Genomic DNA, 22,677 nt, shown 5'->3' with positions numbered 1-22,677 from the left:
TGTATTATATCTGTTCTTTTCCCCATTGCTGTATATGCATTTGTCCCTCTGGACTCGAGAGGACAGCGGTGCATAAAGGGTGCGCTGCGGCGAAGTGAAAGAAGTCGCTAGCAAAAAGCCAACACATTCCTCTTATCAGTAGTTCGCCGGGCCGACTGCACTGGCTGCTTTGTTGTTTGTCCCTCAGGGCTGATTGAGCAGCGCGTGACTGACAGCCCGCGGGGGTGTTGTCCAATCAGCAGCCTGCCCCGCGCCCAATGGGTGAGTCCGCTCACTGATTGGCCCCAGTGAGTGTGGGAAAGAATGCAGACAAGGTTTCACACGAACTGGTAGCTGGCGAGCGAGCTATAAATAGTGCGAGGCGCGCGGCTGGCGTACTGCAGAGTAACGCAGACACGCATCGTGCTTTTAGGATTGGCGTACTTGTGGTTCAAACTGATGAGTGACGGCCAGACTCTTTCCGCCGCCTGAAGCCACAAAGCTGCCACACGTTGTTACTTGACCAGCAGTTACCAACGTTTTAAGGATACCCATATTCCGAAAGATTTTTTTCGCCTTTCACGATGCCCACTGACAGCATGGAAAAGGTGAACGCATCCCCGGTGGCCGGTGCCCCCGCCAGTGCTACGCACACCCCGGATAAGCCAAAGAGTGCCAGCGAACACAGAAAGGTAATGGCACCTGGATTCACATTATCGATCGGACATGTCTTCAAGTCTGAGCGAGCGTTAAACTTATGAAGTGTGCAGTGCTGCCTCATTTTGATGAAACTGAAGTCCGTTCATTCATTTACTTACCTTCCTTTTTATTTTTTATCTTGCAGTCTTCAAAGCCCATCATGGAAAAGCGCCGCAGAGCCAGGATTAACGAAAGCTTGGGTCAACTGAAGACTTTAATTCTTGATGCTCTTAAAAAAGATGTAAGTTCCCGTGTTTATGTTTAAGTGAAATTGTTTTGGGAGAGAATACAAGTCAATAAACCCTTCCGTTTCTTGCTACTTACCATCTGTCCAAATTTGTTATCCGTTTACAGAGCTCGAGACACTCAAAACTCGAAAAGGCGGACATTCTTGAAATGACTGTGAAACACCTGAGGAACCTGCAGCGTGCACAGATGACTGGTAGGTATCCCCTCTATTAACACCACATTTATTTTAATTCGGTGGCTCCGTGGCGCCACAAATAAAAATGTTGTTTCATGTTCCTTGAACCGGACACTTTATTATAGAGTTTGAACGTTTCTTAGAGTGGGGTCTCCTTGCTGCCAGGATAAGCTCCGACACACTGCGATTTTTGGATGGGATACATATGGTTTCAGGAAATGGATTAGAATCTATTTGTAGGACTATTCTCTTACATATTACAGCCAGACAAAACTGTTACAGACACATGCTGTACTACATTCATTTTAATCTGCGTACTAATTTTAAAATGCACTTTTAAAACGTGTCATTCTCCGACAGATTGTATAAAATAAACACCATTTTGTATGCTTTGTCAGAATTATTTTTTTCCTACATTTTCTTACATCTCAAAAATGCAAACAAATCTGTACAGTATGTGAATTTCCCCTTGGGGATTAATAAAGTATCTATCAATCTATCAGTATGTATGAAGATTCTTAACAAATGTCTTTTCCTCTTTTCCAGCAGCTCTCACGGCAGACCCCACAGTCCTGGGAAAATACCGTGCTGGATTCAATGAGTGCATGAACGAAGTGACTCGCTTTCTGTCCACCTGCGAAGGAGTTAACACAGAGATCAGGTCCCGTCTTCTCAACCACTTGTCGGGTTGCCTTGGCCAGATGATCTCCATCAACTACCCACAGGCTGCCGGTCAGCAGCCAGCCCACCTCTCGCAGCCTTTGCACGTGCAGCTTCCTCCCGCAGCAGCTGTCCCGATGAACGGAGTGTCAATGCCTTGCAAACTGAGCCCAGCCGAGGCCGTATCACCCAAAGTGTATGGAGGTTTTCAGCTGGTTCCTGCTACAGATGGACAATTCGCTTTCCTCATCCCTAACCCTGCATTTGCCTCCACGACAACACCGGTTATTCCGCTGTATCCTAATGCTAATATGCCGATGACTGTAAACAGCAGCCCGGTGCACGGCAACAGTGCACCCACCGTGGCATCACCAATCCAGGGTATGACGTCATTTGGGCCCAGTCTATCAGGCGTATCGCAGGCGGTCAGTCCCATGGGGGTCAGCACGGGTCCGGACAACTGCGAGTCAGTTTGGAGGCCCTGGTAAATGGACTCAGAAACAAGACCTCAAAGCGAGGAAGAAGTTCCGTTTTAAGGAATACTTTGCTCTTTATAGTGACTTTTATGAGAGTTTAATTATTTATTTGGTGTCCAAAATTTGGACCGTGTTACTGTATGTTCAATTTTCATTCTTCGTGAAAATGTTTATATTAAAAAAAGTTTTTATTCTGGAGAGAATATAGTTTTGTATAAACCTGTTAAAATGGGTGTTTAATGCCAAAGTCTTTTTTATTTGTATTCTATAGTTTTTTTTTGTGCCCTAACGCCTTGTTTAAAGGTGATACAAGAAATAAAATATTTGAAATATAGCGAACTTTTCTGTCATTACTGGATGTGAATTCAGGTGTGGGTTCAATAGAATGGGGGAATGAATATCAATAATTACGCCCACGTAAAATGTCCAGTGACGAATCAATCACGCGGTGACAATCTTCAATAATAAGCCACTTGGATGAGACCTTTAGATCTGTAAGCATTTTATTGAAAAATGTCCACGGGTATTAAATACGCTTCCAGGGTGTCAGTTGCAATCAGGATTATTGGCCCTTAGTTAGAAATGACAATTCTATGCAAACAAAAAGGTAATTGTCACTAAATTAAATATCCAGCTTCAAATCCCGGTTATTTGGAAGATCTCGTACAGATGTGATTCCGCGCTTGATGAGGAAGCTGCTGTTGCACAGCATTGCGATATTGTCTAAAACTTCTGCATGCTGCTTCATACTATTGGGAATGGCGGGAAATGTTCAGGCCTACAGAGTATAATAGAGTTAAGCTACAAAGGCGGGAGAATATTTCTCTTTTGCGAAAGGTAATTAAAAGTGTGAAAAGGTCTCATCTAGTATGCAGCGGGATCTTTTAACAGCTCTAAAGCCCCATTGAAAATCCTGGGAACTCAACTTCGGGGTTAATGTCGCGAACAGATTGCCACATTGATGGAGAAGATGGACGAAACCTTAACATCCTTTGTATTTTCAATTGCCCAGTTCCACCCTGAATACCTGATTAGTGACATAACAGGGCTTTTTTGCAGACATGAGGCTGGGTAGAAGCCCAAACACTTTTTAATGCCCGCTTTACACAAACCTCCCACAGCAAGCCTCTTGCTAAACAGAAATGTCAACTTTCTTCAATACACTATTTCTTTTCAATGTAATCTTAGCACATAGTGTGAGTCCCACTTGTAAGCATCTCTTCTAATACCACTAGACTTTACTTGTCAGTTTTGAGGTGTACGACTAACCCCATGAACACGAAATGTAAGGAGCAGGTCGCGTTCCTAGCTCTGCCGGCACAGCGAGTGCGTGTGCCTCTTTACTGCGGGTGTGCGGGCTTCTGTTACCAGTAGCGCTCTCCTCTTTCACTGTAAGCAGTTCTTCTGCAGCGCACATTCCAGGCGTGATGTCGGGCGCCCGAGCATGCGTCTCTGCGCGCGCGTGTGTGCGTTTGTGACATGCACGAAGTCAGGGGACCTTTAGCTAAAACTTAAATAAATGCATGGTTGCTGTGTAAAAATTCAACTTTAACGATTGTGTCAAACTTTCTGAATTTCGCAGACACAATAATAATAGTAATTACAATAACTTGCAATTATAAGTAATCCATCCATCCATCCATTATCCAACCCGCCTTATCCTAACTACAGGGTCACGGGGGTCTGCTGGAGCCAATCCCAGCCAACACAGGGCGCAAGGCAGGAAAAAACCGCGGGCAGAGCGCCAGCCCACCGCAAAATTATAAGTAATTTGAACTCCAATTCAATATATCACTAACTAAAAAACAAATTATGTTGTGGAAACGAAGGTTGGTCGGGCTACGTGATTTATCTCCATGTCACATTCTAACTTGAAAATGCTAACAAATAATGAGATAAAACTTTGTGAAACAACTTAAAGTGTAAAATGTTGTGAAGTTAGAAACCTACATTCCTGTTTATATTTACTATCTGCATGATACATAACTTGGGTGGCAAAATAGCGCAGTGGTAGCACTGCCAGACTTCGCGTCCAGAGTGCTCTCAAAGCCAGCTTGGTATGTTCTACCCGTGTCCATAATGATTCCTTCCCACGGTCCAAAGACATTCCGGTATACACGAATGGTTCTAAATATACCATAAAGTTTTCGTGTTGACGCTATGATTGTTCCTGCCTGTTGCTTGCTGGGATAGGTTCCAGCTGCCCATTAACCAGGATAAGTGGGTTTAGAAAATGGATGATGCACGAAATACCTTTACATACTGAGAAAAAAAAAATACTTTGGACACCTTTTTTGTGTAGCTAACTTAAAAACTTAATACTACTAAAAAGTGGTAATTAAACATACGTGTAAATGTAAAGGAAAACTCCATTTACCTTTCTCACTGTTACACACTTTTTTACGTGTTTTGGATCTACTTAATTTTGACGTTGACATAACTCAAAAGTTAATAGCAAACTGTTGTGTTAATGTTTGTTGTTAGCCTGAAACATATGTTTTTAGAGTGTGTATATTTGGGCACAATAGTGAAATCATACCTCAGAGCACATGCTTTAATTCTAAATTACACATGCAAAAGTGCAAGTTGTGCTGTCAAAGTTTTCCAAAAGTGAATAAAAATAAAATTATCTTGTACATGTGTTAACAGGATGGCGGAGCGTCACTGCAACCTCGTTTACTTTAATTATTTTTTCAAAAATTATTTAATCATCCCTGCAATGGACTGACACCCTGTACAGGGTTTGCTCCCGCTATGCTAACTGGGATAGGCTCCAGTAGACCCCGCAACCCTGGTTTGGATTAAGCGAATTAGAAAACAGCAAGACATGACTCACCGTCCTATTCTTTCTTTCTTTTTTCTTGCTTTCTTTCTTGCTTGCTTTTAACCGCGCCTCTTGCTGACACTTTTTTTGTTAAGACTGTTGTCTCTCATTACCAAGGACACCAATTCGCTTCGTGGTGATCTTACGTGCTATTTACTTCAGTGTCGGTATCTGGTCAGTGAGTGTATCCTGTGATAGACACAGGACTATAGTTTATGGCTGAGTCCGTCTTTACTCGCTTCAGAGCAGCACGACTGTCTATGGCTTTCCTCGGCTCTGAATTACAAACACCGGGTTTTAAGGGTTGGATCGTTGGGTTTGAAAAATGAAATGCGTATTCATCGGCAAGACACTCAAAGATTTTGCCTTAGTTACAAATAAATTAATGCACTGCTTTTAAGAGTTTTTCAGCGAAAGCATTTCATTGTTAAATTCGGAATATAAGAAGGGTTAGTAAAGCTTTGTTGGTGATTTTTATTTGGATAAAGTTATTTACATCCACTAATCCATTTTCCGAACATTCTCCAGATCATGTAATCTAGTCCTGGGTTGTATTGGCAGGAGTTTATCCTGGCACACTTGGTGCAAGGCAGCAATCATCTCTACACAAAGTTAAGGCATCTAAGGGCCCACTCACGCACACGACCCACTGAATGGCCACTTTGGAATCTGACAACAAACCTATCCCAGTGTTTGGTGGATGTGGGTGTGAAATCACGCGGAGATAAGAGGAGAACGTGCAGACTCCAAACGAACGACGACCGAGTTTAGTGCAATTTCGTGCAATTCATGAAAACCAAATGTATTTTTTTGCATGTGACTGAGATTAAAGCTGGTTAAATCCATGAACGCAGTAGGACACGGTTATGTGATTACCCGTTAAAGCACGCACATATTAAGCAACTTCCTAAATTAGATATTCGAAACACAAACGAATTAATACACTTAAAAAAATAAACTTTCTGTCAAAACAGAAAGCCGAGTAAATACGGAAATTCCAAGGATTTCACTTCTATCAGCCCTTCACTCAACAACTACTAGGATAAACCAGTGGTGGGTTCATAAAACAAAGTCGGACTCACCGAAATTATTCAATTATTAGGCCATGTAATGATTTTAACAATAGTCACTGATCCGAAGTGCTATATACACAGCAAAAGAGTATCTGTCTACGCTTCATACTTAGGAAAATTCTTTGTCGCTTTTATCCTCTCAAGATTAATATCACATTCACTGTTATCAACGCTATTGCTTCACGTATCCAATGTCCTGTGTCCGCAATCACCGTCAGTCATGAGTGAGCATGTTCTTCTGTTCTCTCTGTACCAAAGCGGTACAACTCATCTTTCACCTCCAAAATCCCGAAGATGTGCGTTTTAGGTCAGTTAGTGATTTTAAACGGGTCCCCTCTGAGTGTGAATGGACCCCTGTCATAAACTGGCGGCCTGTCCTAGGTCGTTTCCTATATGATACGCGACGTTTATTGGGATTAAGATGGAGTGAAAATGTAATGTAATATTATTAATGGTTGCAATATAAAGTTATTATTAATGGTATACGTAAAAATAAATAAGTGAAGTATCAATATACACGCTATGTGTATTATTATTTATTCTTATATAGCTCTCTCCTTCGAAAACTAAAAAATAAATTACTAAACAGTGAGAGAAAAGTGCATAACCAAGATATTGTTTACTTAACATAAGGACATACATATATACAGTACCCATAATAACTGAGAAACTGAGTGATTAATAAAATAAAAAACGTGCGAAACAACGATAATGCTAACGGAAGAGATGGAGACAGATCTAATGTAAAATGGCTTCATGTGTCTGTAATTTTACAGTTAAAACATTTTAGAGGTGAGAGCTGTCATATTATAACATTCACTGGTGTATAGCATTTCTTGAGAATATGAATTAGTAGCATTTTTCCGTTGACCAAATCATGTTAAAATATAAGTCGCCAAAAGGTGGCGTACTTCATCGAGGCTGTTTCAACCCGTATACACAGAGCGCTTTTTTTAATGCCTATGCGTTGTCGAGGTCGTGAGAAAGAAGCGAACTCGGAGGCTAGCGGCTTGGTGGGCAGCCAATCAGTAAATTCATCTTGCCCCCTACCCCTTTAGACCCTTACTACCCAACCGTTTAGTGCCCGGGGTGAGGAGGCAGAAGCGCTCTGCTATCTATCTATCTATCTATCTATCTATCTATCTATCTATCTATCTATCTATCTATCTATCTATCTATCTATTATATAGTGCATTTCAGTTTGTTCTATCTATCTATCTATCTATCTATCTATCTATCTATCTATCTATCTATCTATCTATCTATCTATCTATTATATAGTGCATTTCAGTTTGTTCTATCTATCTATCTATCTATCTATCTATCTATCTATCTATCTATCTATCTATCTATCTATCTATTATATAGTGCATTTCAGTTTGTTCTATCTATCTATCTATCTATCTATCTATCTATCTATCTATCTATCTATCTATCTATCTATCTATCTATCTATTCCCCAAAGCCATGCCAACTTTGTCCCGTCTTTCAGGAAATCTGACATCTTTTTAGGTTATCAGTTCCATACCTTTTACAAGATCTCTGCGTATCTTTTTGTGTAACGCTTCTACAAACCCCACTAAACCTCATCCCGTCCCTCCAAATGTGATTTCTTATCACACATGTTAAGCGTCTTTCCTCTTTACTTTTTTAAAGACTGGAGCTAGGAGCTAAGTTCTCTGGCGAGAAACATAATAAAACTGATCATGAGCATGAGCACTGCGTTCAGTGGAGGTCAGGGTCATCACACCAAAATGCTTAATTAGATTTGTTTTCTACTGCCGGGAACTTCACTCGAATAGAATCCTCCGTGAAGATGCCTAGCCCGCAGTAACATGACGTTGGCGTAAAGAGGGTTAGTTTGCCGAGTGTTCTTTTTCAGAAAAGTATCTCCTATGAAGGTTTTTAAATGCAGCATGGGACACACTGCACAGCGAAACACTGCACCTTGTTAAAAACGATCATACATCTTTATAAGCCATGGTTTAGGACTAGCGGGATGTTTATGACATTCGAAATATAACTTTTTGATGAGTGCATTTGCATTATATTATATTATATTATATTATATTATATTATATTATATTATATTATATTATATTATATTATAAAGTCTTCATTACCCACAACATGCACATATCTGGAGACGCGGACTCGGAAAACGGCTATTATTCTTCTATCCATTTTTGCTTTTTCAATTTATTTGGTATATTCTCACAACAACAAACAACTTGCAGGAATCGCATGGTGCGATACGACGGCACTAGTGAAGACAATATTTGCAAGGACTCTATCCATACATATATCTTGGAAACTTGATTTGGATAGGTATGAGAGCAAAGAACTTTGTGTCTGATTCGTTTTGAATTCCCCGACGCTCTCCAAATAAAAAGCGACTTCAGAAAATAGTAGGAGGGACATTTCATACATGCAGCATTATTACTGTTGATGTTGTTGTTGCTGCCGCTGTTATTTGTGGTATTGTTGTTATGTTTGACTGTTTCAGTATAAACATCTTTTAACTTTCGAACTATTTTCGAGAAGACCCAGGAGTCGAGACACACTTGCATTACACCCATTATCCACACGAGGGCATTTCACATCCCTTAGTCTTTTAAATTCAGTAACTTCTTCCTTAAAGTGCAGTAATAAGGTGCATTAGTGCACAGTAGTGCGCAAAAACAAATATCGCGCTGTTCTTTCATTGTAATTTAAACAGGACAGAAGTGCTTGATTAAACAGACCAGTCAATGATTACCTAAATATTACCTACGGTCTAGCGACCTAATTTGACAAAAATAAATACATAAAACAATCTGATTTTAAAGTTTTTATAAAGTTTTTATTTGTTAATATAGATTAATCCTTAATCTTGTCTAACGTTTAATGGCCAATAAACATTATACTGTAACATTCAGTTAGCACTCCATTGGCTGCTATTAGCAGTTCACAAGCCTTTGCACTCTGAACATTTATCACGCAGTTAACAAGAACATAGGCGCTGAAACACCTTTTTATTCTTCTCCCTCTTATCCATCCGTTTTCTGAGCCATATTTATAATGTTTATATAATTTTGGTTATATGCACTTGTAATAACACTAGTTGTCAGTTTTTGTGTCTTTGCTTGTATATCTGTGTAACAATGTGTTATGTTTTGTACTTTACTTCTGCAAGCAAATTTCCCACTGGGGTAATAGTCTACCTGACCTAACCCAACTAACCTAACCTTATTCCAATGCAGAGTCGTTGGGAGCCGAAGCGTATCGCGGAGCTCTGAAAGCGCCAGTCTCTGATGTGATGGCAGGTCGACTCGCGCAACGCCACTTAGGACAGAGCTGAAAGAGCCTATGGGGACAAGTGGAGTCAGCAAAGAGAACTGAGTACCGAGAAGAGCGCTATATAAATGTAACAAATTATTATTACTTATAAAATCCCCGTTTATGTTGTCTTCAGCTCTTGAGATAAGCACAAATTTGTCTTTGACCAATAACAGTTTATGGCATTTGGTTCTTTACAGGAGCTTCAAGCGGATGACATGCAGGGTCGGTAACAGTAAAAAGGGAAACACAAATGTTCAAAACTATGAAGAAAATGACTAAAGTGCAGATTTAAAATTCTGCTTTAAAGCAAATTTTATTATTGAGGGCACAAACTAAGTAAGAGTAATTTTTTATGCAAAATATATTTTTAGAGATGGTTGTAAATTGATGTAAAAGGCTAACAAAAGAACGGTGCTTGAAGCAGCACTTTAGGAATTTTGAACTCATGTTTGGCTTTTGCTCTGGAAAAGTGAGAAAGCTGATGCCTTGGCCTTGAAACAATCCTTATGGTCTCTCTGTAGTTTGAACTTTTATATGATTAATGAAATGTGTAATATAATACAACATTCTCAAATATGTTAAGTCCAGATCTGGGTCCTTTGGGGCCAGAGCCTATCCAACAAGCACTAGGTGCAAGGCAGCAAACATCCTCAGACAGGGTACCAGACCACCGCCACTCTTAGAATGAATGGTTTTGTAATGGCATTTTACTGGGTTTTGGGGCTCCTTGTCGAATTATTTCTTGGCAAAGAATCATGTATTTCTGGGAGGGCTCTTTGCTTTTGATACAAACAAGTAAAGAAAACGTGCACTTAGCCTGTATTACTGTATACAGTCAGACTCCTTTTAAAATCAGGATCCCATTTGTATCTCACAAAACTGCCATAACCTGTTCATGTTCATTTATTGAACCTTTTAGGGATGTAAATTAATAAAGGATTTTTTTGGAAACTTAATTTGGACGGTTCTCTTGGGCTACCCCTAAGGCATCACTCTGAAGAACCTCAACAGCACATTTATTTTAAGAGTGCAGGGCATATCTACCTCAAAATGGCAATTAACCTAACCTGCACATCTTTGTGAATGTGGGTGAAAAACTGGAGGACCTGGTAGAAAACCCACAAGGATAATATGTCAGTTTCACAAAGATAATGACCAGGTGCAGGATGTCAGATCCATCAGGCAACAGCACCAAGTACTGGGCTGCCATGGCACCCTGCCTTTACAGTGGTGTGAAAAACTATTTGCCCCCTTCCTGATTTCTTATTCTTTTGCATGTTTGTCACACAAAATGTTTCTGATCATCAAACACATTTAACCATTAGTCAAATATAACACAAGTAAACACAAAATGCAGTTTTTAAATGATGGTTTTTATTATTTAGGGAGAAAAAAAAATCCAAACCTGCATGGCCCTGTGTGAAAAAATAATTGCCCCCTTGTTAAAAAATCACCTAACTGTGGTGTATCACACCTGAGTTCAATTTCTGTAGCCACCCCAGGCCTGATTACTGCCACACCTGTTTCAATCAAGAAATCACTTAAATAGGAGCTGCCTGACACAGAGAAGTAGACCAAAAGCACCTCAAAAGCTAGACATCATGCCAAGATCCAAAGAAATTCAGGAACAAATGAGAACAGAAGTAATTGAGATCTATCAGTCTGGTAAAGGTTATAAAGCCATTTCTAAAGCTTTGGGACTCCAGCGAACCACAGTGAGAGCCATTATCCACAAATGGCAAAAACATGGAACAGTGGTGAACCTTCTCAGGAGTGGCCGGCCGACCAAAATTACCCCAAGAGTGCAGAGACGACTCATCCGAGAGGTCACAAAAGACCCCAGGACAACGTCTAAAGAACTGCAGGCCTCACTTGCCTCAATTAAGGTCAGTGTTCACGACTCCACCATAAGAAAGAGACTGGGCAAAACGGCCTGCATGGCAGATTTCCAAGACGCAAACCACTGTAAAGTAAAAGAACATTAGGGCTCATCTCAATTTTGCTAAGAAACATTTCAATGATTGCCAAGACTTTTGGGAAAATACCTTGTGGACTGATGAGACAAAAGTTGAACTTTTGGAAGGCAAATGTCCGTTACATCTGGCGTAAAAGGAACACAGCATTTCAGAAAAAGAACATCATACCAACAGTAAAATATGGTGGTGGTAGTGTGATGGTCTGGGGTTGTTTTGCTGCTTCAGGACCTGGAAGGCTTGCTGTGATAGATGGAACCATGAATTCTACTGTCTACTAAAAATCCTGAAGGAGAATGTCCGGCCATCTGTTCGTCAACTCAAGCTGAAGCGATCTTGGGTGCTGCAACAGGACAATGACCCAAAACACACCAGCAAATCCACCTCTGAATGGCTGAAGAAAACAAAATGAAGACTTTGGAGTGACCTAGTCAAAGTCCTGACCTGAATCCAATTGAGATGCTATGGCATGACCTTAAAAAGGCAGTTAATGCTAAAAAATCCTCAAATAAAGCTGAATTACAACAATTCTGCAAAGATGAGTGGGCCAAAATTCCTCCAGAGCGCTGTAAAAGACTCATTGCAAGTTATCGCAAACGCTTGATTGCAGTTATTGCTGCTAAGGGTGGCCCAACCAGTTATTAGGTTCAGGGGCAATTACTTTTTCACACAGGGCCATGTAGGTTTGGATTTTTTCTCCCTAAATAATAAAACCATCATTTTAAAAACTGCATTTTGTGTTTACTTGTTATATTTGACTAATGGTTAAATGTGTTTGATGATCAGAAACATTTTGTGTGACAAACATGCAAAAGAATAAGAAATCAGGAAGGGGGCAAATAGTTTTTCACACCACTGTATATTTGGAAACATTAGTTCTGTATTGAGATATTGCAAGCTAGAGACTGTTTTTTTATATTATTAGACCATTTATTTACATTTGAAAAACTACAATCATCAAAAAAGGGTCCACTTATTTTGCTTTTGGAATCCCATCCAAGGTTTGTTCCTGCATTGTACTGTGCTACTGGAATATAAGTAATGTGGAACTGGCTCCGGACACAGACAGGCAGACATTGTTTCAAGCACCACCACACATTTATTTGCAGTCACCATTTACAAATGTGCACCACAAACCCCAAACTCCTCCAAAGTCCAGGCCAACACCACACTGCCTCTTTCTCTTCAGGCCGCCGCCTGGCTTCTCCTCTCGAGCTCTGTCCTTTGCCTTTCCCGACTGCAGCCCCTAAACGGAGGGAGGTGGCCCCTTTTATAGTCACCCGGATGTGCTCCAGGTGCCTCCTGAAAAGGTGGCGTACTTCATCGAGGCTGTTTCAACCCGTATACACAGAGCGCTTTTTTTAATGCCTATGCGTTGTCGAGGTCGTGAGAAAGAAGCGAACTCGGAGGCTAGCGGCTTGGTGGGCAGCCAATCAGTAAATTCATCTTGCCCCCTACCCCTTTAGACCCTTACTACCCAACCGTTTAGTGCCCGGGGTGAGGAGGCAGAAGCGCTCTGCTATCTATCTATCTATCTATCTATCTATCTATCTATCTATCTATCTATCTATCTATCTATCTATTATATAGTGCATTTCAGTTTGTTCTATCTATCTATCTATCTATCTATCTATCTATCTATCTATCTATCTATCTATCTATCTATCTATTATATAGTGCATTTCAGTTTGTTCTATCTATCTATCTATCTATCTATCTATCTATCTATCTATCTATCTATCTATTATATAGTGCATTTCAGTTTGTTCTATCTATCTATCTATCTATCTATCTATCTATCTATCTATCTATCTATCTATCTATCTATCTATCTATCTATTCCCCAAAGCCATGCCAACTTTGTCCCGTCTTTCAGGAAATCTGACATCTTTTTAGGTTATCAGTTCCATACCTTTTACAAGATCTCTGCGTATCTTTTTGTGTAACGCTTCTACAAACCCCACTAAACCTCATCCCGTCCCTCCAAATGTGATTTCTTATCACACATGTTAAGCGTCTTTCCTCTTTACTTTTTTAAAGACTGGAGCTAGGAGCTAAGTTCTCTGGCGAGAAACATAATAAAACTGATCATGAGCATGAGCACTGCGTTCAGTGGAGGTCAGGGTCATCACACCAAAATGCTTAATTAGATTTGTTTTCTACTGCCGGGAACTTCACTCGAATAGAATCCCTCCGTGAAGATGCCTAGCCCGCAGTAACATGACGTTGGCGTAAAGAGGGTTAGTTTGCCGAGTGTTCTTTTTCAGAAAAGTATCTCCTATGAAGGTTTTTAAATGCAGCATGGGACACACTGCACAGCGAAACACTGCACCTTGTTAAAAACGATCATACATACCTTTATAAGCCATGGTTTAGGACTAGCGGGATGTTTATGACATTCGAAATATAACTTTTTGATGAGTGCATTTGCATTATATTATATTATATTATATTATATTATATTATATTATATTATATTATATTATATTATATTATATTATATTATATTATAAAGTCTTCATTACCCACAACATGCACATATCTGGAGACGCGGACTCGGAAAACGGCTATTATTCTTCTATCCATTTTTGCTTTTTCAATTTATTTGGTATATTCTCACAACAACAAACAACTTGCAGGAATCGCATGGTGCGATACGACGGCACTAGTGAAGACAATATTTGCAAGGACTCTATCCATACATATATCTTGGAAACTTGATTTGGATAGGTATGAGAGCAAAGAACTTTGTGTCTGATTCGTTTTGAATTCCCCGACGCTCTCCAAATAAAAAGCGACTTCAGAAAATAGTAGGAGGGACATTTCATACATGCAGCATTATTACTGTTGATGTTGTTGTTGCTGCCGCTGTTATTTGTGGTATTGTTGTTATGTTTGACTGTTTCAGTATAAACATCTTTTAACTTTCGAACTATTTTCGAGAAGACCCAGGAGTCGAGACACACTTGCATTACACCCATTATCCACACGAGGGCATTTCACATCCCTTAGTCTTTTAAATTCAGTAACTTCTTCCTTAAAGTGCAGTAATAAGGTGCATTAGTGCACAGTAGTGCGCAAAACAAATATCGCGCTGTTCTTTCATTGTAATTTAAACAGGACAGAAGTGCTTGATTAAACAGACCAGTCAATGATTACCTAAATATTACCTACGGTCTAGCGACCTAATTTGACAAAAATAAATACATAAAACAATCTGATTTTAAAGTTTTTATAAAGTTTTTATTTGTTAATATAGATTAATCCTTAATCTTGTCTAACGTTTAATGGCCAATAAACATTATACTGTAACATTCAGTTAGCACTCCATTGGCTGCTATTAGCAGTTCACAAGCCTTTGCACTCTGAACATTTATCACGCAGTTAACAAGAACATAGGCGCTGAAACACCTTTTTATTCTTCTCCCTCTTATCCATCCGTTTTCTGAGCCATATTTATAATGTTTATATAATTTTGGTTATATGCACTTGTAATAACACTAGTTGTCAGTTTTTGTGTCTTTGCTTGTATATCTGTGTAACAATGTGTTATGTTTTGTACTTTACTTCTGCAAGCAAATTTCCCACTGGGGTAATAGTCTACCTGACCTAACCCAACTAACCTAACCTTATTCCAATGCAGAGTCGTTGGGAGCCGAAGCGTATCGCGGAGCTCTGAAAGCGCCAGTCTCTGATGTGATGGCAGGTCGACTCGCAACGCCACTTAGGACAGAGCTGAAAGAGCCTATGGGGACAAGTGGAGTCAGCAAAGAGAACTGAGTACCGAGAAGAGCGCTATATAAATGTAACAAATTATTATTACTTATAAAATCCCCGTTTATGTTGTCTTCAGCTCTTGAGATAAGCACAAATTTGTCTTTGACCAATAACAGTTTATGGCATTTGGTTCTTTACAGGAGCTTCAAGCGGATGACATGCAGGGTCGGTAACAGTAAAAAGGGAAACACAAATGTTCAAAACTATGAAGAAAATGACTAAAGTGCAGATTTAAAATTCTGCTTTAAAGCAAATTTTATTATTGAGGGCACAAACTAAGTAAGAGTAATTTTTTATGCAAAATATATTTTTAGAGATGGTTGTAAATTGATGTAAAAGGCTAACAAAAGAACGGTGCTTGAAGCAGCACTTTAGGAATTTTGAACTCATGTTTGGCTTTTGCTCTGGAAAAGTGAGAAAGCTGATGCCTTGGCCTTGAAACAATCCTTATGGTCTCTCTGTAGTTTGAACTTTTATATGATTAATGAAATGTGTAATATAATACAACATTCTCAAATATGTTAAGTCCAGATCTGGGTCCTTTGGGGCCAGAGCCTATCCAACAAGCACTAGGTGCAAGGCAGCAAACATCCTCAGACAGGGTACCAGACCACCGCCACTCTTAGAATGAATGGTTTTGTAATGGCATTTTACTGGGTTTTGGGGCTCCTTGTCGAATTATTTCTTGGCAAAGAATCATGTATTTCTGGGAGGGCTCTTTGCTTTTGATACAAACAAGTAAAGAAAACGTGCACTTAGCCTGTATTACTGTATACAGTCAGACTCCTTTTAAAATCAGGATCCCATTTGTATCTCACAAAACTGCCATAACCTGTTCATGTTCATTTATTGAACCTTTTAGGGATGTAAATTAATAAAGGATTTTTTTGGAAACTTAATTTGGACGGTTCTCTTGGGCTACCCCTAAGGCATCACTCTGAAGAACCTCAACAGCACATTTATTTTTAAGAGTGCAGGGCATATCTACCTCAAAATGGCAATTAACCTAACCTGCACATCTTTGTGAATGTGGGTGAAAAACTGGAGGACCTGGTAGAAAACCCACAAGGATAATATGTCAGTTTCACAAAGATAATGACCAGGTGCAGGATGTCAGATCCATCAGGCAACAGCACCAAGTACTGGGCTGCCATGGCACCCTGCCTTTACAGTGGTGTGAAAAACTATTTGCCCCCTTCCTGATTTCTTATTCTTTTGCATGTTTGTCACACAAAATGTTTCTGATCATCAAACACATTTAACCATTAGTCAAATATAACACAAGTAAACACAAAATGCAGTTTTTAAATGATGGTTTTTATTATTTAGGGAGAAAAAAAAATCCAAACCTGCATGGCCCTGTGTGAAAAAATAATTGCCCCCTTGTTAAAAAATCACCTAACTGTGGTGTATCACACCTGAGTTCAATTTCTGTAGCCACCCCCAGGCCTGATTACTGCCACACCTGTTTCAATCAAGAAATCACTTAAATAGGAGCTGCCTGACACAGAGAAGTAGACCAAAAGCACCTCAAAAGCTAGACATCATGCCAAGATCCAAAGAAATTCAGGAACAAATGAGAACAGAAGTAATTGAGATCTATCAGTCTGGTAAAGGTTATAAAGCCATTTCTAAAGCTTTGGGACTCCAGCGAACCACAGTGAGAGCCATTATCCACAAATGGCAAAAACATGGAACAGTGGTGAACCTTCTCAGGAGTGGCCGGCCGACCAAAATTACCCCAAGAGTGCAGAGACGACTCATCCGAGAGGTCACAAAAGACCCCAGGACAACGTCTAAAGAACTGCAGGCCTCACTTGCCTCAATTAAGGTCAGTGTTCACGACTCCACCATAAGAAAGAGACTGGGCAAAACGGCCTGCATGGCAGATTTCCAAGACGCAAACCACTGTAAAGTAAAAAGAACATTAGGGCTCATCTCAATTTTGCTAAGAAACATTTCAATGATTGCCAAGACTTTTGGGAAAATACCTTGTGGACTGATGAGACAAAAGTTGAACTTTTTGGAAGGCAAACGTCCGTTACATCTGGCGAAAAGGAACACAGCATTTCAGAAAAGAACATCATACCAACAGTAAAATATGGTGGTGGTAGTGTGATGGTCTGGGGTTGTTTTGCTGCTTCAGGACCTGGAAGGCTTGCTGTGATAGATGGAACCATGAATTCTACTGTCTACTAAAAATCCTGAAGGAGAATGTCCGGCCATCTGTTCGTCAACTCAAGCTGAAGCGATCTTGGGTGCTGCAACAGGACAATGACCCAAAACACACCAGCAAATCCACCTCTGAATGGCTGAAGAAAAACAAAATGAAGACTTTGGAGTGACCTAGTCAAAGTCCTGACCTGAATCCAATTGAGATGCTATGGCATGACCTTAAAAAGGCAGTTAATGCTAAAAAATCCTCAAATAAAGCTGAATTACAACAATTCTGCAAAGATGAGTGGGCCAAAATTCCTCCAGAGCGCTGTAAAAGACTCATTGCAAGTTATCGCAAACGCTTGATTGCAGTTATTGCTGCTAAGGGTGGCCCAACCAGTTATTAGGTTCAGGGGCAATTACTTTTCACACAGGGCCATGTAGGTTTGGATTTTTTTTCTCCCTAAATAATAAAAAACCATCATTTTAAAAACTGCATTTTGTGTTTACTTGTTATATTTGACTAATGGTTAAATGTGTTTGATGATCAGAAACATTTTGTGTGACAAACATGCAAAAGAATAAGAAATCAGGAAGGGGGCAAATAGTTTTTCACACCACTGTATATTTGGAAACATTAGTTCTGTATTGAGATATTGCAAGCTAGAGACTGTTTTTTTATATTATTAGACCATTTATTTACATTTGAAAAACTACAATCATCAAAAAAGGGTCCACTTATTTTGCTTTTGGAATCCCATCCAAGGTTTGTTCCTGCATTGTACTGTGCTACTGGAATATAAGTAATGTGGAACTGGCTCCGGACACAGACAGGCAGACATTGTTTCAAGCACCACCACACATTTATTTGCAGTCACCATTTACAAATGTGCACCACAAACCCCAAACTCCTCCAAAGTCCAGGCCAACACCACACTGCCTCTTTCTCTTCAGGCCGCCGCCTGGCTTCTCCTCTCGAGCTCTGTCCTTTGCCTTTCCCGACTGCAGCCCCTAAACGGAGGGAGGTGGCCCCTTTTATAGTCACCCGGATGTGCTCCAGGTGCCTCCTGAAAATCTTCCACCGGCACTCCCCAGTGTGGCTGGAGTGCCGGCTGTGAAACCGGAAGCACTCCGGGTGTCCCTGATTCTCCAAGGTATTGGGGCGCCCCCTGGCGGTGACCACAGGCCCCTACAGGGTTGAGCTTCAAAGCTCTGTACCCGTGGCCCCCAAAGGTACCAGGGCAGTTGCCCCACGTGGTCTGGGGAAGGCTTAAGCCCTCCTCCTGTCCTCCTGGGCGTCCCGGCTGGGCAGTAGCCCCAGCCACTCACCACAGTATATTCAATTTACTCTTTCATAGCACTGATAACAAATTACAGGCTCATAGTATATGTTATATTATTGCTATTAATAATATAATATTATACTATTGTCAAACGTACTTATTTGTAATGCATACTACATGCACTCTTGTTCACTTTTGACCAGTTTAGAAATACTAATCAACTTGACTCAGAGTTTGAAATCTGTTTCTTGGTGCTGTGAGGGAGCTGGATGATCACTGTATCAATAATATAATGTAATAATTTACATGATCTGTCTTGTTGATGTGATAACATTTTTTTATTACACACAAAAATGGTTACAATTATTAATATTGCATCCATTTTTTAAGTACCCACTTACTCAAGTATAGGGTCTTTCATTCAAGTGCAGCTTATGCCAGCAGTGCTGGATGCAAGACAGCACTCAGACCTGGAAGAAATGCCAGTCTATAACAAGATACAAACACATTCACATGGCCACACTACTCCATGGCCTCCGGTCAACCTAATAAGTAGCAGTTTGAGATGTGGGAGCAAACTAGTGCAGTTAGAAAAAAAAAACTCTCACAAACAATACTTAAGCTAGATTTGAACCCAAGCTCTCTCATGCTGTTAGACACTAACACTAAACATTGTGCCATTTCTTGTTAAAATATTTCATTTTCTCATTGTAAGCCTTTTAGCTCTTTCTTTTGCTTTAAACTGGAAAGCAATTATAACAAATAATTTTTTACCAAAGTCGCCAGTCGCTCTCTCTGTCCCTCTTTCATGTATAACCTTTAGTAGTTTTTTGCACTCAAATGCGCTTCCCAATCTCACAGAATGACATTGCCAGGTGAAACTTCTCTTGCAATGTCTGGGGCCAGCAAGAATGACCTAGTGAGAAGCTGAGATCCATTCCTGCGTGTCTTAAATCAATTAGCAACATCTTCATCTATTTTTATCTGAAGCCACATAGAAGCTAGAACCATTTCTCATATGAATGACATTGGCGAGCAGCCCCAGCATAAGACAAAGCTGCAGCCGAGCCCTGACACTTGACCCATGAAAAATGAGCTGGGTGCACCCCGGCTCTGTGAGGTGTAACTGGGCTGTCTTTTCACTTGTGTACATGTAGCCTGTGTCTAGAGATGATGGCTTCTTAACCAAGAGCTAATGTGTCTTCGGAATGTAACGATAGACTTGCTTCATGTACTGTACACATCTATAATATGTCCAGTATCTCATAATGAACTGCATATTTCCATAATGTATGGAGTCTTGCAGGACTTTATTGATTGTTTTCTTTTCAACTCTGTTTTGGATATCAGCTAATCACGGCTCAGTAGTGAAGGTGTCTCAGCTTTTAAAGCTGGCGACTAGCATTCGATAGCTTAAGGACGGCACCATCATTTTATACAAAGTAGAAAAATCAGATGATTTCATGAAGTCTTCAGATTTTACATAGCAACAACCATTAAATTATTGGATAGGTTTGTCAAATTGCTTTGATATCACTCTGAAAGAAGGAGAAAATAAAAACAGAATGAATAGTTAGCTTGACGCGTGGAAACTGAAATTCATCCATCCATCTATCCAATTTCCAACTCACTTATTCATTCCAGGGTCTCAAAGAGTCAGTGCTTATGTTGGAAGCCACTGGGAACAAAGTGAGACGCAACTCTGGAGAGGCTTATCAGTTCATCGTGGGGCACATTTGTCACCAAGGACAGGTGAGGGGGTGAAGATAATGTTCATTTGGAATGAAATCTGGAAGACACTGCATCCCATAAATATCAAAAGAGAACCTGATTGTCGGTCACATTTAGATGTGCTCTTCACAAAGTATCAAAATGAGATCTATGTCAAGATGCAGAATATAAAATCGTACCTACCTTCAGCTGTCTTGATTTTATGGCATTCATTTCAAGTGACACCGCAGCTTCTGGGATAAAGGCCTTGAGAAGTAATCAATCAGTTAATCATTGATGGACATAGCCCTCTTTTTAAAGACCAACTTGCAAGCTTTTGAGGCAACTCGGGCCCCTTCTTCAGGCAAGATGTAATGATTACATCTTGCCTGAAGAAGGGGCCTGAGTTGCCCCGAAAGCTTGCATGTTGTAATCTTTTTAGTTAGCCAATAAAAGGTGTCATGTTGCTTGGCTTTTCTCTACATTCATAATGACTAACACGGTACAACACCCAAGTACTAAAGACCAACTTCAAATACAAAGTGCTTTACAAAGTTACTCAAATTATACAATAAATACCATTTAATTAAGCAAAAAAAATAATACCATGGTGGAAATTCGAGTTCAAGATATACACAGTGTAATGGGAGTCATAGAGAGGATGGTGACTATGCAGGTGTAAGAATAGATTTTTATATATTGAGAGTTAATGTAGTCCATAAAATGAGAGGCTGGTTCCATAATTCCCATCTCCTACATGCTGTGTTAGGTAATTTGAGGCTGATATTCAATGACAAACACTAAGGCCAGAAGTTAACTGCACAGTAGGCTTTTTACTAAGAACGTAACATAACCACTTGTTCAAGAGATCTCTTAACCCCACTCTGGCGCCCCCTTCTGCCTGGGAATACTACCAATCATTGTTACATTTATTTCAATACATAACACTACAGGCCTAAGCTGTGCCTCGCAGCAATGGGTGCAAGACAGAAACTAACCCAGCCATTCATTTTCCATCTTCCTAGCTGTCAAAGATTAGTGCTGGGGTCTATTTCAGCAGCCTCCAGTACAATGCAGGCACATAACCTTAGCAAGGCACATTCACTCACACTGACACACGCACTCCTAGTAGGCTGCTTTGAGTCACAAATCAACCTAACATACAAAAATACTATATGTAGGAAATGCCTTGCTCTCTCACAAGGAGATGCTTCACACACATGGTGACCAGGTTGGGATTTTCTAACAATGATGCCATAAACTTTTAAAATGAGATTCCAGTCCACGACAAGCCATAACTATACACCCTGAATCATACTCCCTCATATTGACATACAGCACCCTTCTCAAATCTGTTTAAATCCAGTTCAAGATCATAGCAGGCTGGAGCCCATCCTTCACGCACTGGACAAGGTACCTTCCTATCACAGGAAACAACCTGAAGTCACCAATTAAGATAAGATGCATGTCTTTTGATGAGGGAGGAAAATCAGAAAGCATATATGGACACAGGAGAGCATGCAGACTCCACAACAATGATAGGATGTTCTATTCAGATCAGGGACACGCAATATGTGAGCCATTCAATTTACGAACTGAACACTCTTGTATTTTGAAAAATTACTTTTCCATTTGGCTATTGAAGCTGCTTGATAAAATTCTGCATTTTGTATACAATCCAAAAATTCTCTTATTTGGTAATAATTTATAAAAACTTGATTTATTTTCATTTAATAAACCTTTACAAACCTTTATACTGGTTGAATAGTTTCAGCTTTAGATTAGGTACTGCAAAAATATCTACAACCAGTGAGTCACTGAATTTGTAAAGGTTTAAAGAAGCATTATACAAAGTGTTATCATTGAATGGCTTGTACAATTTCTTGAATGTACATATATTAACATTCTGTTCAGTAATATATAAATTTTTTTTTTGTTAATTAATGTTATGAATTATTTTATTACTGGAATCTCATCTAGGGTAGGTTCCTTCTTTGTCCCCTGTGTTACTGAGGTAAGCTAAAACTTTGTCTAACTCTAGAAGTAAATGGATAGATGCACAGTATAGAGTGATGTTTATAGCTGTGTTACCAGAAAAGAGGTCTTTCTACCCCTGAGGAACAAATGTCACCTTTCAGAAGTCAGACACTGTGAAACTAACTTCCCTTAATGTTTCCCATACACTTATACTAATTCATGCTGTCCCACAGGAGAAAAAAGCTTTACATTTTAAGATTGCCCTCAGGGTCAAGAAATGATCGGGAAATCCATAAAACATTAAAGTGTACATGAGAGTTGTCAGTTCAATAAGGAACACTGTG

General features: G+C 39.8%; 1 protein-coding gene across 2 annotated transcripts; it reads left to right on the top strand.

The window, feature by feature from the left end:
* Nucleotides 1–368: 368 nt before the first annotated feature.
* Nucleotides 369–2,407, top strand: her9 (hairy-related 9). Of its 2 annotated transcripts, none has more exons than XM_039755566.1 (4): nucleotides 369–671; nucleotides 824–919; nucleotides 1,033–1,120; nucleotides 1,652–2,407. In XM_039755566.1, exons 1-4 carry the CDS (start codon nucleotides 564–566, stop codon nucleotides 2,248–2,250), a joined length of 891 nt encoding a protein of 296 aa, XP_039611500.1. In that variant the 5' UTR covers nucleotides 369–563; the 3' UTR covers nucleotides 2,251–2,407. The 2 variants fall into 2 exon arrangements, with proteins under 2 accessions (XP_039611500.1, XP_039611499.1); XM_039755565.1 differs by having other exon boundaries at nucleotides 1,649–2,407.
* The last annotated feature ends 20,270 nt before the right edge of the window (nucleotides 2,408–22,677 follow it).

Source organism: Polypterus senegalus, chromosome 6 (assembly GCF_016835505.1).
Source record: "Polypterus senegalus isolate Bchr_013 chromosome 6, ASM1683550v1, whole genome shotgun sequence".
Classification (NCBI taxonomy): Eukaryota; Metazoa; Chordata; class Cladistia; order Polypteriformes; family Polypteridae; genus Polypterus; species Polypterus senegalus.
Note: the sequence above shows the minus strand (reverse complement) of the source record. Positions and strands in the feature narration are given on the sequence as shown.

Bases quoted from the DNA above. Each gene is read 5' to 3' on its own strand.
- her9 (XM_039755565.1), top strand. From the start codon at position 564: ATGCCCACTGACAGCATGGAAAAGGTGAACGCATCCCCGGTGGCCGGT. The intron at 672-823 runs GTAATGGCACCT...TTTATCTTGCAG, and splicing joins GTGCCAGCGAACACAGAAAG to TCTTCAAAGCCCATCATGGA. The intron at 920-1,032 runs GTAAGTTCCCGT...ATCCGTTTACAG, and splicing joins TTGATGCTCTTAAAAAAGAT to AGCTCGAGACACTCAAAACT.